At 35.2% G+C, this 16,765-nt stretch overlaps 2 protein-coding genes across 2 annotated transcripts; both read left to right on the forward strand.

Moving 5' to 3' along the window:
• The first annotated feature begins 1,662 nt into the window (after positions 1 to 1,662).
• Positions 1,663 to 3,896, forward strand: LOC106298567 (putative ubiquitin-conjugating enzyme E2 38). The gene is made up of 7 exons (XM_013734708.1): positions 1,663 to 1,864; positions 2,047 to 2,439; positions 2,530 to 2,593; positions 2,664 to 2,803; positions 2,893 to 3,204; positions 3,281 to 3,579; positions 3,784 to 3,896. The coding sequence occupies exons 1-7, from the start codon at positions 1,793 to 1,795 to the stop codon at positions 3,890 to 3,892; spliced, it is 1,389 nt and encodes a 462-aa protein (XP_013590162.1). The 5' UTR covers positions 1,663 to 1,792; the 3' UTR covers positions 3,893 to 3,896.
• A 3,345-nt stretch (positions 3,897 to 7,241) lies between these two features.
• Positions 7,242 to 9,062, forward strand: LOC106298367 (3-deoxy-manno-octulosonate cytidylyltransferase, mitochondrial-like). Its single transcript, XM_013734476.1, has 7 exons — positions 7,242 to 7,565; positions 7,660 to 7,705; positions 7,775 to 7,861; positions 7,942 to 8,206; positions 8,385 to 8,436; positions 8,506 to 8,616; positions 8,787 to 9,062. Exons 1-7 carry the CDS (start codon positions 7,338 to 7,340, stop codon positions 8,877 to 8,879), a joined length of 882 nt encoding a protein of 293 aa, XP_013589930.1. The 5' UTR covers positions 7,242 to 7,337; the 3' UTR covers positions 8,880 to 9,062.
• The last annotated feature ends 7,703 nt before the right edge of the window (positions 9,063 to 16,765 follow it).

Consider the following 16,765-nt stretch of genomic DNA (forward strand, 5'->3'; position numbering starts at 1 on the left):
ATGTCTTGAAGATTTCGTTCATTACAGATTGAAAAGTCGCCGGTGCGTTAGTGAGGCCGAACGGCATCACTAAGAACTCATAATGACCTTCATGCGTCTTGAAAGCTGTCTTACCCACATCACTCTCCTTAACCCTTATCTGGTGGTAACCTGACTTGAGGTCTAACTTGGAGAAGATCGACGCTCCTGCTAATTCGTCCAACAACTCTTCAATGACTGGAATTGGGTAACGATCAGGTATCGTGCTCTTGTTAACAGCCCTGTAATCCACGCAGAATCTCACCCCTCCATCTTTCTTCTTCACTAAGAGTACGGGACTCGAAAAGGGACTGATGCTGGGTTGGATTATCCCAGCTTGCAACATCTCCCGCACTAGCTTCTCAATCTCGTTCTTCTGTAGATGGGAGTATCGATAGGGTCGGATATTGATAGGTGAAGTTCCCTCCTGTAATGTGATCGCATGCTCTCGTGTTCTCTTGGGAGGTAAGCCCTGTGGCATGTTGAAGACTGAGTGGTACTTCTTCAACAGCTTCTTGATAGCGGGAATTTCCACTGGAGTTTTATCTGTTACTTCCTCATTATCAAATAAAGCTTGTAACTCCAGCAGATATAACCTGGCTCTGATACCAATGATAAGCTGGTGCTTATCTTCGTAACAAGAAGGAGAGAGAAGAGATAAGAGAGAGTATTAATTTGTTAATTGATCATTTGATAAGGTTTCCATAAGGGACACTCCAGCAGATATAACCTGGCTCTGATACCAATGATAAGCTGGTGCTTATCTTCGTAACAAGAAGGAGAGAGAAGAGATAAGAGAGAGTATTAATTTGTTAATTGATCATTTGATAAGGTTTCCATAAGGGACACTCCAGCAGATATAACCTGGCTCTGATACCAATGATAAGCTGGTGCTTATCTTCGTAACAAGAAGGAGAGAGAAGAGATAAGAGAGAGTATTAATTTGTTAATTGATCATTTGATAAGGTTTCCATAAGGGACACTCCAGCAGATATAACCTGGCTCTGATACCAATGATAAGCTGGTGCTTATCTTCGTAACAAGAAGGAGAGAGAAGAGATAAGAGAGAGTATTAATTTGTTAATTGATCATTTGATAAGGTTTCCATAAGGGACACTCCAGCAGATATAACCTGGCTCTGATACCAATGATAAGCTGGTGCTTATCTTCGTAACAAGAAGGAGAGAGAAGAGATAAGAGAGAGTATTAATTTGTTAATTGATCATTTGATAAAGTTTTCCATAAGGGACACTCCCTCTTTAATAGAGATGAAATACCAAAACAACATAGCATCATCTAATAATACTTATCCTTTATTCAAACCCTCCTTCTCACAAGGAGTCTCTTCTCACTCTCATGCTTTACTCAGCCACTTCTCTTCTTCTGGCTTCTACTCTTCTTCTGCACAAACCCCAATGGAACAGCTAGCTTATCACATACCCAACGACCAAATATCAATGGCCTCTGTCCACGTATGCAAATTGTGAAAAGAAACTGTGTGGTTTTAGATGGGGTCCATGAGCAGAGACCATAGTTGAAGTCTTATTCGACTTTAAACAATAAACTCAAAAATGGAAATTAATAATTAAAAATGTTAAATTTTGTAAAGATTTTTCTTACAAAGAGATTGAGAGAAATCTTTACTCTGTTAGGGTGGTGTGTAGTATATATACTGAGGCACGAGTGAATGTGAAGAGACCCAACAAAGATTATACAATCGCGAGAGGCTTCTCTGTCTAGTTGTGAAACAGAAGAAAGAATCAATCTTTCGTCAATGGAGCCTGACGTGGTGGAGATCGCTCCTCCTCTGTTCCCTTCTGGTTCGAGAACTCGTAAACCTAGAAAGGTTCCATCTTTTCTCTCCTTTTATCGGTTTAACTGTGCTCAATTCTACTGATTTACCTGGAACAAAATGTGAACTTTTTGTCCTCATTACGGCTTCGTTGATTGCGTGATGATCATCTTGTGTGTTTTAGGGTTTATGTGGGTTTTGGTTACTCACGTTTAGGGTGGTTGATCTTGTTGTAGGCTGGAATTCCTGAAGTGATCGATGTGGAACACTATGAGTTTCGCAATGGTGGTCTTGTTAGTAATAACAACAATGCTAACCTTGTCGATAAGAAGAACAAAGGGAAGTCTATACAAGACGGCTCCTTTTATGATCATTTGGCTGATGAAGAAGTGGTGATGTCTACTACTCACCCTTGGGGGTTTCCGAGTTCTAGCAGCAAGAGATCAAGAAGAAGCAGTTCTAGACCTTTTAATCGTGACGCTTCCGCTAGCTCTTCTCGTCCTAGAGCTGCTGTGGAGGTTGTTGTTTCTTCAGCCCAGGCTAACTTTCTGCGGGACTTTAAAAGATTTGACACTGTTGATAATTTCTCACAACATCACTATGCTTCTCAGGGGAACGCTTCAAAGCAGGTGATGGTTATTAACATTCTATAGGATTAATGTTTTACTAATTGTTACTACTTTTGATATTTAGCTGCCTCTCTCTTTTTATCTTATCAGCACTCAAGGACTTGGGTGAAAAAGGTTCAAGCAGACTGGAAGATTCTTGAGAATGATTTGCCAGGTTAGTGTATATACTTATGCAGATCAATGCTTGCTACATTATTCACTTTTTTTTTTTTGGTTGCAAACAGAGGCAATATCTGTGAGAGCCTGTGAATCAAGAATGGATCTTATGAGAGCTGTAATTGTTGGAGCAGAGGGGACTCCTTACCATGACGGTGTTTTCTTTTTCGACATTCACTTCCCTGACACCTATCCTTCAGTGCCACCAGTAATGTCCTCAAGAACTACTTTCTCAACATGTCTTCTGTTTTTTTTTTCTTTTCTTCTGATGATGACTTTTGATTTTGTTGGTGACAGATGGTTCATTACCATTCTGGTGGGCTTAGAATCAACCCAAATCTATACAACTGTGGTAAAGTATGCTTGAGTCTTCTCGGTACCTGGAATGGTAACGCTAGGGAGCAATGGCTACCACAGGAGTCCACAATGTTACAGCTTCTCGTCTCAATCCAAGCACTCATCTTGAATCAAAAGCCTTACTTTAACGAACCTGCCTACGGGAGGACCAAGGGGACTCCATCAGGCGAGGCTCATTCCAAATTTTACAGTGAGAACGTATACGTTTTGTCGTTGAGGACAATGGTTTACAGCATGAGAAAACCACCCAAGGTAAAATAATCTAGTAAAAAACTGTGTGTTTCTTGGATTTTTATTATTAAACTGTGCTGTGTGATGAAATGTGCAGCACTTTGAAGAGTTTGTTCGTAGCCATTACTTTGAGCGGGCTCACGATATAGTGAAAGCGAGCAATGCTTATATAGATGGAGCTCCTGTTGGTTCTATAGTTAAAGGCGGTGTTCAAGACATTGAAGAAAGTAGCGAGAGTGGGTCCATGAAGTTTAGGACCGAAGTGGCTACCTTTATGAAGACAGTTGTGGAAGAGTTGGTTAAGTTAGGAGTGAAGGAGCTCGACGATAAACTGAAACCACCACCTAACGCAGAGAGCAGTAACAAGTCAAACTGTAAGAGAAGCAGATCATCGAGGTGAGCCAAGTCCAACTATTTTGTTTCATTAATCATCTCCAAGCAGAAGAAGGAACTCATCTTCTTATGATTTATTACTCATCATTTTAAGTTGATGATTTTTTTTTTTCATTTTCTTTTCCAGTCGTATGTGTTATTAGCATTCAATATCTGATTGATTACTTTTAGATTTTAATTTATTTTATTTTTAATTTCTGTCAACAGGTTGAGTCTTTATATTTATTGTTTTGTTGTTGTTGGTTATTTGGTGGTAACATCAAAAAACTTCTCTCGAATATTGGACGCTACCTCTCATCTAACACGGACGGAGTAGAGAAATCGTGACTCTTTTTTTTCTTTATCGTTTTTTTTATATCTTTACTATGTGAACAAGTGGTTTATAATTATTAATTTAGGTTTTCTTTTTGAAAAAAAAAGAACTAGGTTTTAGTTTTACGTTTATGATTTCATTGACAAAGTAGAGAGATTTCAAATCAAAACACAAGAATTGATTATACTTATAGGTACTAATAATTTGGTTGCTGTTTCTACTTTACTGAGTAACCAGATTTAAAAAGTAGGTGAATGGGAGCTTAACGGTTAGGTTATTTAGGTATTATGTTATATATCTGAAACGATATAAAAAAATTGTGTTCAAATTTATAGGTATTTTTCTGAATATTTCATATATTTTAATATATTTTAAAATACATTTGTGTAGATATTTTTAAAAAGATTTTTAGATTTCAGAATTTTGATATAACTCAATCCGAACCCAATACCGAAATAAAATATATGAACATGATATCGAAAATTTGTTTGTTTTGTTATTTGTCAACCTTATGTTATTTGATTTATAAGTATTTACTTATTTATGTATCTCAAAATTATACGAAACAATTAGGAAGATAATAACACTAACGAACTTAAATATGATCCATATATATTTTTAAATGACAAATAGTCTTTTCGGTTTTGAAAACAACAACGGAACTGATTTTTTTTTTCTTTTATTATATATATATATATAAATATATAGTTTTTAAACCAATATCTTCAAAAATTTACGAGAAAAAGACAAAAATACCATTAAATCAAGTTTTTGTTTCCAAACTAGCAATTAAGGTCAAAAGTCACAAAAATAGCATTTAATGTTTTATCAAAAGTCACAAACTTAGGGTTTAGAGTTAAAGGGTGGAGTTTAGGATTTAGGGTTTAGGGTTTAGGGTTTAGAGTTTAGGGTTTAGGGTTTAGAGTTGAGAAATGAGGTTTTGGGGATAAGATTTCAAATTTTGAAAAATAAAAAAATTAAAATTTTCAAAAGATAAAATGCTATTTTGGTCATTTTAGTTTTTGAGTGCTATTTTTGTGATATAAACTTAGAAATGTGCTATTTTGGAGATTTGTCCAAATTTTATCACATATTTTGAATTATTAATGGAAAATTATCTTAAATAGATATTTTCAAGTTTTGGTCACAAAATAGATCACAAGGAAGAAAATGACCAAAATGTTTTATTTAATAGGTAAAATGACACTAATACCCTAGGTATATAAAATTTTTTTTTTTTTATATAGTTTTAGTTTATATGTTTTCAAATTCAAACTTTTTTATAAAATTTTTCTTTTTTGAAATTTCTTTTTTTTCGAATTTTTTTTTAATTTTTTTTTTTCAATTTTTTTTTGTAATTCGAAAATACTTTTTGAAACTATTTTTAAAATTTTTTATTTCAAATTTTAAATATTTATTTTTTATTTTATAAAATTTTAAACCTCAATCCCAAATCTCCATCCCTTAACTTTAAATCCTAAAATTTGGATTAGTTAATCCTAGGGGTATAAATGTATATTTACCTCTTTAATAAAATATTTTGATCTTTAGAATTTAAATTTGTGACAAAAACTTTTTGAGTGCTATCGAAGGTATTTCTCGTGATTTATTACTAACTAGTGTTGACCCAGTGCGTAGCACTGAGATAATATAATCAATTTTTTTTGCTGTAAATAAAACCAAATTATATACACATAACTAAAAGTTACATGTATAAAACTTAGCCAAAGAAAATACAAATAAATATAAAAACAGTAAAACATTTATCTTTACAAAATATAAACACATTTATCTATAAAAACATTAACATATTTATCAATTAACCACAAACATATAAGAAAGTTACATTGTTATAAATTCTTTTTTTACAACATTAAAATCTTGTTAAACTTCATTACAGGGGAACATAACGTGTGGTTGGAAGAGACTTATGATGAAGTCTGAACCAATATGCTAACTTGTCTTTCGTTTGTTATAAATTATTTAGTTTTAGACAAAATGGTAGTTTGAAACTTTCTTAATTTACTTCTGTCATGCTCTTTCTTTCAGTACATTTTTCTTCTTATTAACATGATGTATACAATATATGTCTTTGGCTTCTTACATCAAGTAATTCATTCAACATCTAAATAATCTTACAAATTAGTTAAATCATTAAAAACAGTAAAAGTCGGCATGTAAACATAATTCTTTGAAAACAAATCAGTCCATAACAATGAAAAATAATTTAAGTAATCAAAATTATTTATACTTTAGTTTGAGAATAGGTGATCTTTACTATTTAATGTATACTGCTATATTTTTAAAATCTAAATTACATAAATGACTAAAACATTGAGTAAATACTAACTGAAATGACATTGCGAAAAATATGTTCCTAATTGACACTTGAACTAAGTAAACCTTACCAGAGTTATTGACACTTACATAATCATAGTCATATTCTTTACTGGCACTTACATTATAACTGAAGAAATATGATCATGTGAATTAGCGATGACACTCACATGTGGTTTTGCAGCTCCTTGATGATATAGAGTAACTAATTAATAGCTTAATAGGTAGTCAACCAGAAAGCACAAGTGCGAGATGTTTCTTCTTGTGTAGTTAAGAGCAAAGCAGTCAATGTGGAAAATGGACTTTACATGAGTTCATATTAAGTTATAACGTGGATTTATATCCAAACCAAACATGATTAAAGGTGTAGTTTTCGTGAAGGTGGTGAGTAAGGGAAGGATAATTATCTAGCCGAGTAACATATTTTCCTAATCAAAATGAATTTTATTTTTAGCTATTCTGAACCTGGTTTGAGATCATGTGTATATTGCCATTATCCAAAGAAATATAACCAACCCATGAAAATATGATCAACATAACGTTAAAACTCACCTGAAAACTATAAGTTGAAAATCTAACAACTTTCAAGCTTTTCATCTTCCCTTCTTTCTAGAAAGCTTCAGCTGAAACCGTGGAGTATATGAATAGACCATGGAATCGAGTTGAAGAGAAGTGGAGAGCAGGACCTCTCTTGCGTTACAAACTTACAGACCATGGAGAGCAATGAAAGTTAAAGACTTGACGTGCAGTTTAACCTCTCCCCTATTTGTCAAATTTAAGAGATATAGGAGTATGGGGATGAAGAAATAAGATCGTGGGTCGTGGAATATTTTGAGAAACTGCTGATAGGATGTGTTTTTTTCTAAAAATTATCTTGTTTTAATTGATTATGTTTCTTAAATTTTATAAAATCCAAATGACAAATTTTGATTTGTTATATGACTTGTGATTTAGTATATAAGAGATTTTTATTTGACCTTTGTTTAGAATCAATGTTATTTAGCAAATTGAATCCAATCAAACCGGTCCATTTTTTAAGAGAACAAAGCAAACGAACTCTCCTCTCCCTTCTTCACTGACAAGCCTCAACGGAGCAAAGTGAAAGACGCTAATGGCACTCTGTTCTTCTTCATCGTCTTCGTCTTCTTGTGAGAAGACATGGATTGTTCATGGGATCTTGGCTGGAACGGCAATTGCTGCGGCGATTGGCGCACGTGCGTATCTGGGTCGATCCAGGAAATTCCGGAGCCGGGTCGTGGGAATCATCCCCGCCCGTTACGCTTCCTCTAGATTCGAGGGCAAGCCCCTCGTGCAAATCCTCGGAAAACCCATGATCCAGGTTCCTCCACTATTTCTGTCTATCTAAAGTAACCACCTTTACGAGTTCTGTTACCTTGTCAATCTGTGGATCTTCCCATTTTTTTTCAAAACAGAGAACTTGGGAGAGGTCTAAGTTAGCCTCTACGCTTGATCACGTTGGTAAATGTGGCTCACGTCTCTAAAAAGATGTCTACTTTATGGATCTAACATCTCTTCTATGATCATCAGTCGTGGCCACCGATGATGAAAGGATCGCGGATTGCTGTCGTGGATTCGGTGCTGATGTCATCATGACTTCAGAGTCTTGCAGAAACGGTCTGTTTACACCATTTTGCTTCAGTCCCCTGTTGTTTTCTTTGCTTTTTTAAGCTCTGCATCGTTTGGTGAATCCGTAGGCACTGAGCGTTGCAACGAAGCACTAGAGAAGCTGGAGAAGGAGTATGATGTGGTTGTTAACATTCAAGGCGATGAACCCCTCATTGAGCCTGAGATTATTGACGGTGTTGTCAAAGCACTTCAGGTAGCACCTGACGCAGTGTTTAGCACAGCCGTGACATCGTTGAAACCAGAAGACGGGCTTGACCCTAACCGAGTCAAATGTGTTGTAGACAACCGTGGCTATGCTATCTATTTCTCCAGAGGCTTGATTCCTTACAACAAGTAATTTTTCTTTGGTCTTCTGTGTATTGGTAAAATGAACAAGTAGTCTCTTATGTTTTTGTCTTCTGTGTATTGGAAACCTTTATAGTGTTCCTATGGTTGTGTATTTATTATACGCTATGTAACAAGTAATCACTTACGTTTCTTTTTTTTTTCTTTTTTTTTTTTTGCGATTTAGGAGTGGTGGAGTCAATCTAGATTTCCCGTATATGCTTCATCTTGGTATTCAGGTACTGTGAGAGCAGCCCGTTTCTCATATTCTGTTTTATGATCTAACTCTCCATGTTTTGTTGTGTCAGAGCTTTGATTCCAAGTTTCTGAAAGTATATTCGGAGCTTCAACCAACGCCATTGCAGCTAGAAGAGGATCTAGAGCAGCTCAAAGTCCTTGAGAATGGCTACAAGATGAAGGTAACAGAACCCTTTCCAACTATTATGATAAACTCTTTCACCTAAAACTAAACTAATAAACATAATATATATATATATCATCATCCCAAAGAATAGACTCTTTACTCGGAGATTATAAGAGAGACTTGTAAGTCAAGGAACTAAGGTTGAATTTTTTGTTGTTGTCACAGGTTATAAAGGTGGACCATGAAGCGCATGGAGTTGATACACCCGAAGATGTTGAAAAGATTGAATCTTTAATGCGTGAAAGAAACCTGTCCTAGTCCTCAAAAATACACATCTTGCCCTCACATTTTATGCATGAACTCTTTTCCTTTTAATTTTTATTTTTTATGATATGGTTCTTCCCTGTTTTTTACTCTGTAATTTGAACTGATTCTTGGACCACGAGTTAATTTACACCTATATTTCGTAATCTAATGGTATACTGAAGAAATGTGGAAGCTTGTGTTTGGTACATCGATCCAAGAAAAAATAGTGATTAAGGAGTGAGGGACATGTTGATATTATTATATAATCATTGGCTTATTTCGGAAAACTTGCTAAATGCCTTGAAAAGGCTGTTTCCTTTATGTGAGAGAGATCTGAGATCTGGAGGATTGGTCATTGACCTTAAAGATGCTTTATAAAAAGAGGTCTTTTGTAAACCTGCAAGAGCAAGTCACACTTAAAAAGAGAGAGAGTGATAATGGAGGAAACTAGCATTTTGTACCGTTTGGTAGCAACCGTAAGTGCTTTGTGTTTTTAGGGTTTAGTAGTGTTGGGATGTGCTCAGAGTCAGATGCCTTGATCAAGACGTATGTGCCTTCACCACGGTCTGATGAGTTGATTGGTTCCGTTAATCTCAAAGGTTTGTGACCTGCACAGGATTTGCAAAATATCACTGTATATATATATGTATCTAGATTTAATGTGTTGTTTGTTTGCATCCATTGTGTTATAGTCCCTTCTATCACTGTAGACGACTGGGATTCACTCGTGTTGGAGTCCAAAGTCACGGTGATGATTATGTTCACAGCTACGTGGTGCGGATCATGTGGTCAAATGAGCCTCATATTAGACCAACTGGACTCAGATTATAGAGGGAGCTTCAAGTTCTACACAGTCGATGTTATCAACGATCAATTCATCGCAGATCAATACAGTGTACGGGATCTTCCGACCACCATTATCTTCAAAGATGGAGAAAAATATAGCTTCTTTCATTGGACCTCTTTCAGCGAAGAGATTGAAAGAACTCGTCGAGCAATACCTGTAACTCTCTGGACTTGCCTCGAGTCTCTTTATTTGTGTTTGACTGTCATGTGTCTTTTAAGTTATTACTTTTTTTTTGTAGACTTTTTATTACTTATTTCTCAATTTTTTTTTTATACTAAAATTCTTTTAACATTAGACGTCACAGGAGAGATACAAGATCGAATATAAAAGCCGGTGGAACATGAAAAAATCCCCGAAAGCAAAAGTCCAAAAAAGGGAGACTTACGGGGATGTATTCAATTTAACATTTGATTTGATTTGATTTTTAATGGAGTTTTAGATGATTTCAATAAGTTGCAGAGATTTAAGTGATTTTTGTTAAATTACTCTAAAATATCACCTAAAATTATGAGATTTGAGTTTTAATTTTTTTAACTAAGAAATCCTACTCAAACACCCTAAAATCACCTGAAAACTTTAAAACTCCACAACTTAAAATATTTTCTATAACAGTGGATTTTAGAGTACTTTAAGAAATGTCAAATTCAATAACAGTGGATTTGTCATTTTAATACAAATCACCTGAAACTCTCAGTTTAATACATCCCTCTAATACTTCATTCGTTTCTGAATAAGTGTCACTTTGACACTTTTCATACAAACTAAGTGACACTTTTCATACAAACTAAGAAAGTAACGGAAATATATGTAAGTTGTTATTAATTACATCTTTTTGACCAATAATATTTGAGATAAATAAAATTATTTATAAAACCAATGCAGTTTGCAATTAATTTTCAGCTGAAAGTAAGTATAATTTGCATCAGAATTGTAAAGTGACATTTTTTTGTGTAACAAGAAAAAAAACTAGAATGACACTTGTTATGAAACAGAGGGAGTACTAATCAACAACAATAGATTTAGATTTAAAACACGAGATTGATACTCTAAAAAGAGACAGTGGCACTAGAACTGGGAATGATAAACCAAAAACTACTTGCCACCTTTCCATAGAACCCGGTAACACCGAAGGTGAACTAAAAATCAAAAGCTTGAGCGTTTCCCAACCCTAAAGGGATCAACATCAGCCAAAGTAGAAAACAAACAAACAGCATGAATGATAGCAAAAGGCTAATTCAACACCAACACCAGTAGCTACTACCAACCAAAATTTGCAGGACAAAGACCATCACTGCACCTAAGATACAAGTACGAAGGAACTTGAAACACCACTCAGGAAAACGACAGAGAAGACCACCAGGTCTTACACGCAGACCCTCGCTAGACAGCCAAGTGACCTACAAAACAAAGATGCTCATGTTCTCGCAAGAGAAGAACTGAAGATCAAGTTAACTGCTTCGTCAGAAATCAAACCTAAATCCGCAACAGACTAAAGAAAGATCTTGTACATACCTCCACAGCGAACACCAATCACAAAGGCGAACACAAACAACGAACCTAGACAAGAATCTTGGAAGGAGCAGAAGTACCACAACCACAATCTAGAACCAACTTGCCAAAGCCACTACGCTGAACCAAACTAAAGCAAGAGAAGGGATTCATCCCACCGTCAATCAATTATATCCGAAACTCCGGCTTCAGCAGAGCGAAGAAGAAGACCACATCTAAACCCTTGAACCTCTCCAACAACCATAGCGTTTCAAACTACAATCTCGAACACCGACTAAACAAAAGAGGGCTTTGGATGTGAGACCGGCTCCGATGCTAATGAAGCCATCCGGTCTCCGACAAGATTGACGGCGAAACCCAAGGATTAGAGTTTGACAGCTCTCTACAAATGTTTTTGCTTTAGTCGAAAAAAAATTAAAATCCACTTATTTTTCAAAATCTATATTATGTAAAAGTTGAGCCTATAAGCCATTGAAACTGTAAAATCTATACTATTAAAACATAAGGCTTTTTTTTACGTCCCTTATGTTTTTATATTTACAAATGTGTCATTGGAATATATTTAAACATTAACAAATTAAATTGCTTACAATATCTTGACAAGATCTTTAGAATATTTAAACAAAAATATTCTTTAAATAACTAAATGTCAATATCCCTGTTCTGGAACGCTTTATGATTGTATAAAACACACAAATAGAATATATAAATTTAATATAGTGTAATTTTCATCAAAATTATGAATATAAATGATATTTATAAAATTTTAGATCAAATAAACAAATAAAAATATTATTAAAACTAAAAAAAAAAAATTAAAAAAAAAAAAAAAAATTAGGCGGCCGCCTAGGCGGCTAGGCGGTAATTTAGGCGGCTAGGCGGTCATTTAGGCGGTCTAGGCGGAAAAAATCGGATATCCGATTTTTTCCGCCTAGACCGCCTAAATGACCGCCTAGCCGCCTAAATTACCGCCTAGCCGCCTAGGCGGCCGCCTAGGCGGCTAGGCGGCCGATTTTTAGAACAGGGGTCAATATATTAAAATTTTAAATTTCCTAATATGGTCAGTAAGCTTTTTTTTTTCTTCTATCGGACTTACTTTTTTATTTCCTTTATTTAAATATATATTGTACTCATAATTAACATGGATGGGTGGGTTTTAGATATGATTATAACTTACACATATCAGTTTCTATGATATGAAAATAAATTTGAAACCATAGATGATACTATAGAATATGCTATTAGTTTTTTTACACATTCCAAAATAAGTGTTCAGTTTCTATTCTTAAATCAAAATTGGAAGCAATATGTTTAGAATTTTAATAAAATACAAAATAACATTTCTAATAAATGATTTCTCATCTAACTTAAAAATGGAAGAAAAATTTGAATATATCACCTAAAATAACATACACAATTTTTTAAAATAGAAAAATAAAAAAGTATAGTTTTATTATAGTTTGTCAACCATAAGTTAATTTGGCGTTTTAAAAACAGTTAAACACGGATCAAAATCTTTAAATTTTCAACTGAAACATATAAACAAAATAAGACCTCTAATCAAAACATGGGTCACCAGTCGCCAAGATAAGCCATTTCGAAAAATACTCTATTTAGATATATGGTAGGAGAAACTCATATTAAATTTGAAATCAATAATCCATATCAGAATTGCATTATAATAATGAAAATTTTCTTATAATAAAAATTCATATCATTTTAATATCTTTGAATTAGATTATAATATAAGAAAATTTTAAAACTACCAATTATATTATAATAAATTAAAATTTTAATTTTTTTTTCAAAATGATAATATTTCCAAAAAATGTTTATTTCAAAATAAAATAAAAATAAATATCAAATATGGTAAACTAACAAAAATAAAAATATTTGATATAATTTAACTTGATACATATGGTAATTTTTGAATTTAACATAAATATCACTAATAATTATATTAATTAATTTAAAATGCACTACTTTCAAACAATTATAACTATATAAATTTAACACATGATTTTCAAAATTTATGCTATATGCTATTGAAAGTATCCACAAATAACATATAATATATCTAAGTTGAGGCTTTAAGTTATCGAGAATTTCCGCATATTATTTTAAAACGCCAAGAATAATATTTCAAATCATTTATTATTATAAACATTTTCAATATTTCTAAACAAATGTTTATTTCAAAATAAAAGGTAAATAATATTAAATTTAGTAAAAAAATAAATCAAAATTATTAAATGAAAATCAATTTGATAGGTATATTAAATCTTTGGAAGATTTGTATAAAACGAAAAAAAAAACTTTATGTACACAACTTTCTTTTACTATAGGAACTATATGCTACTAAAAGTATTCACATTTAATTTATAATACCAAAAAATATGCTAAATCAGCATAGTTGTTTACTAATACAATTTATAATATCTGCCTGTTCCAACTCATGGGTATTATTTCATGCTCTGTATTTTGAATACAGTTCTTGGCACCACCACTTAATATATTACATCTCTAATCTCAAGGTAATCAATCCCCCTTAGCTAAGAGATTTCTACGAGGATAATATTGAGGCTTATAATATTAGGGAATATGTCAGGACACTCATTTTGATTACTTAGACCATCTCCAATGGTTCATCCTATTTTTACTCTAAAATAGAATAATTCTATAATAAAGTTGTGATATACTCTAATTGTACTTTATTTTAGAGCGGAAAATAGAGTGATGAATTTTTACTCTATTATAGCATAGAAAGAATATCATTGAATCATTTATATTTTAAACTCTATTTTAGAGTGAAGAATAAAGTGGGATTGGAGATACCCTAGAATTAATTAACACGTAAGATTGCGACTTTTTTTTTGGTAAAAATGTAAAGATATTATTACCAAGTTTTATGTTTTTGACAGAAATACATGGATTAACACGAAGCGGAGAAAAGAAAAAAACTAAACACAGACTCAATGAAGTTATGAAAGGCAAGACAAACACAACTACTAGCACCGCAGTCTCGAGGCTCGACCAATCCGCACCAACAGCTTGCCGCAAAAAGATGAACCAAATTCAACCGAGAGTCGGAACCCGGTAATTTTGGCCTCCCCGATAAATCCGCTCTTAAAGATAATGGCCCACCTGAGAACAGCTCGCCGAGAACTTCGAAGCACCAGCCTACATGAACTAACAGCAACAGCAGCGACCTTACCTACCCTCAACAACAAAACCGAGCATTTATCAGGCCCCGATACGACCTGTACAGGATGCCGATCCAAGCAAAAAGGGCTGCAACCTCCGTACTCCATACACCGAGCCCATCCTGCACACAACTGCCACACTCACTACCACATGAAGCTCAAACAAACCTGTGAGGTGCTGGGATGTGAGTGAAGACCGAACGCTAGACGTAGCGGTCAACGACACGAGAACCACCACAGGCCCGAAGCTGTCGGAACCGATAAGCTAAAATTGGTGATGTTAGAGTCATCACTTGCCAACGCAATGACGAAAATAAGAACAAGGGCACAATCCCAAGTGATACGCTTCCAACTTCGACATAACATAACAACTGCTGACTTTGGAGAGAAACCAACTCAGGATATCAGAGCATGAACTGCGAATTTTAGGTCCACAGTGAGGAGGCATAGCAAGCGGCCACTGAAGCGGCATAGACGACCACTCTTTAACACTCACGCTAGACCTTACGGGAGTCGGACACTGAGCCCGAGCACCAACCACCTGCGTGCTCCAACCCACAACCCACTGCCGTGGTAATAAGATCCACCAGCACACACCGAGCCAAGAGGGAGAGACCTCGAGCTCGACGAACCAACGAGAGCCGAGAATCACCATCCCTAGCCGAATGCCTCCCAAGACCAGTACCGACGACCCGGAGGAGCCACTCCGTCCCTCCCACTCACAGACATAGAGAAGCCAGACGAGATCTAAGATTTGAAAATCGATCTCGAAGCACAACCCAAAAAAGCCGACTGCAACTAACACCACCCGCTCGCCCTCCTCGCCGAAGTCCCAGAGAAACAGAGAGACCACCTGAGACGAAGCACCTCTGCAGCGGAGCACTCCCCGGTGCCAAACCGCAGCCCACGACGCCACACATATCGAAGGGGAGACAGACAGGTGAAGCAGCAGCAAAGCGAGAAAGCCTAACCTAGAAGCAGAGCCCTCCGGACGCCGGTACGCGCTGCCACGCGCCGTCCGGACCGGAGGCAAACAAGCACAAGTCGAAGACTCTCAAGAGATAAGGTGGAGAGAGGAGAGAGAGGAGAGAGAGAGAGAGGAGAGAGAGAGAGAGAGCTCCCGGTTTCACTCTGTCATGTTATCTCTCCCTCAAATTCATAAGGTTGTAAGATTGTGACTTATCCAGGAGAATGTGATAAATGCATTGAAAGAGCTGTGTTGTTCAAACCAGGTTCCATCCTCATCGATCTAAACAGCATGTCCGGCCTGGCTACCTGAAACTTAGCGTTTCTCGGAAGGCCATTAAAATCAAAATCCAATATAACATAAAGCTCATGAAGAGTCAAGTGCTGGTCATAGCCTTGACCAAAATATTGGTCAATTATCTTGAATCATTAATATGACAACTTAAACAATAATTGCTTCAGCTTCTTCCTTGATTTTTGATGACCTTAGAAAATGTATTAATAAGAATAAAATTCTTGCTAGAGTGGTTCAGTTCTGGGAAGCATGTACCATCAAACGGGTAGTTTACTTGTTGTTTGGCATCATCCTTTGAAGTTATTTCTTTTGCTTGGATTCCTCGAAATAAAAATAGGGAAGCTGATGCCTTGACTAAGCAGGGCCTGTGTGATGAATCTATTGTATGTGCTCCCTTGAACACTGAAGTTTAAGTTTAAGGCAAGTTTGTGTTACAAAAAAAAGCTCACATTTAAATTGAAATGAAAGTTAGCTGATTAGAAAAAACGAGACAATGTAAGTAAAAACAAGACCTATACGCTACTCTTAATAATTTATAAGATACGGACAAAATACAGGTAAGAATGATTTAATTAAGGAAAATTAAGGAGTGACATAAATGTGGTGATTTTTTCATGTTGATAACACTGATGATGCGACTTTAAAGAAGCTTCGTGGAAGGTTGATCAAAAAAAAAAAAAGCTTCGTGGAAGAGAATGAAACGTGTACATGTATTTACTAAATAATTAAACCAAAGTAGTGTGCAAGTGAGATGTAATGCAGAGCGCTCAGAGCACCTCCATCAATAGTATGAGATAGAGTAGTATGAGATAGAGGTTCTAAAAGTGATTAGTTGCTAATTAAAGCAAAAGTGACTGATGGGGTTCTAATACCCATCCAATAAAGTTTCAAAAGCTCTCTTTTGAAACTTTACTGGATGGGTATTAGAGCATCCCCATTAGTGAAATTTGGGGGGACTCGATTCCCAAAGCAACATAATTGATTATTATTATTTTTATTTTTTTTCGTTTGATTTAAAAATAAATAAATAAATAAAAATAACCGAGCCAATCGCGGGCGGCCACGTGGCGTGGGGTCC

This window comes from Brassica oleracea, chromosome C6 (genome assembly GCF_000695525.1).
Source record: "Brassica oleracea var. oleracea cultivar TO1000 chromosome C6, BOL, whole genome shotgun sequence".
In the NCBI taxonomy this organism is placed as follows: Eukaryota; Viridiplantae; Streptophyta; class Magnoliopsida; order Brassicales; family Brassicaceae; genus Brassica; species Brassica oleracea.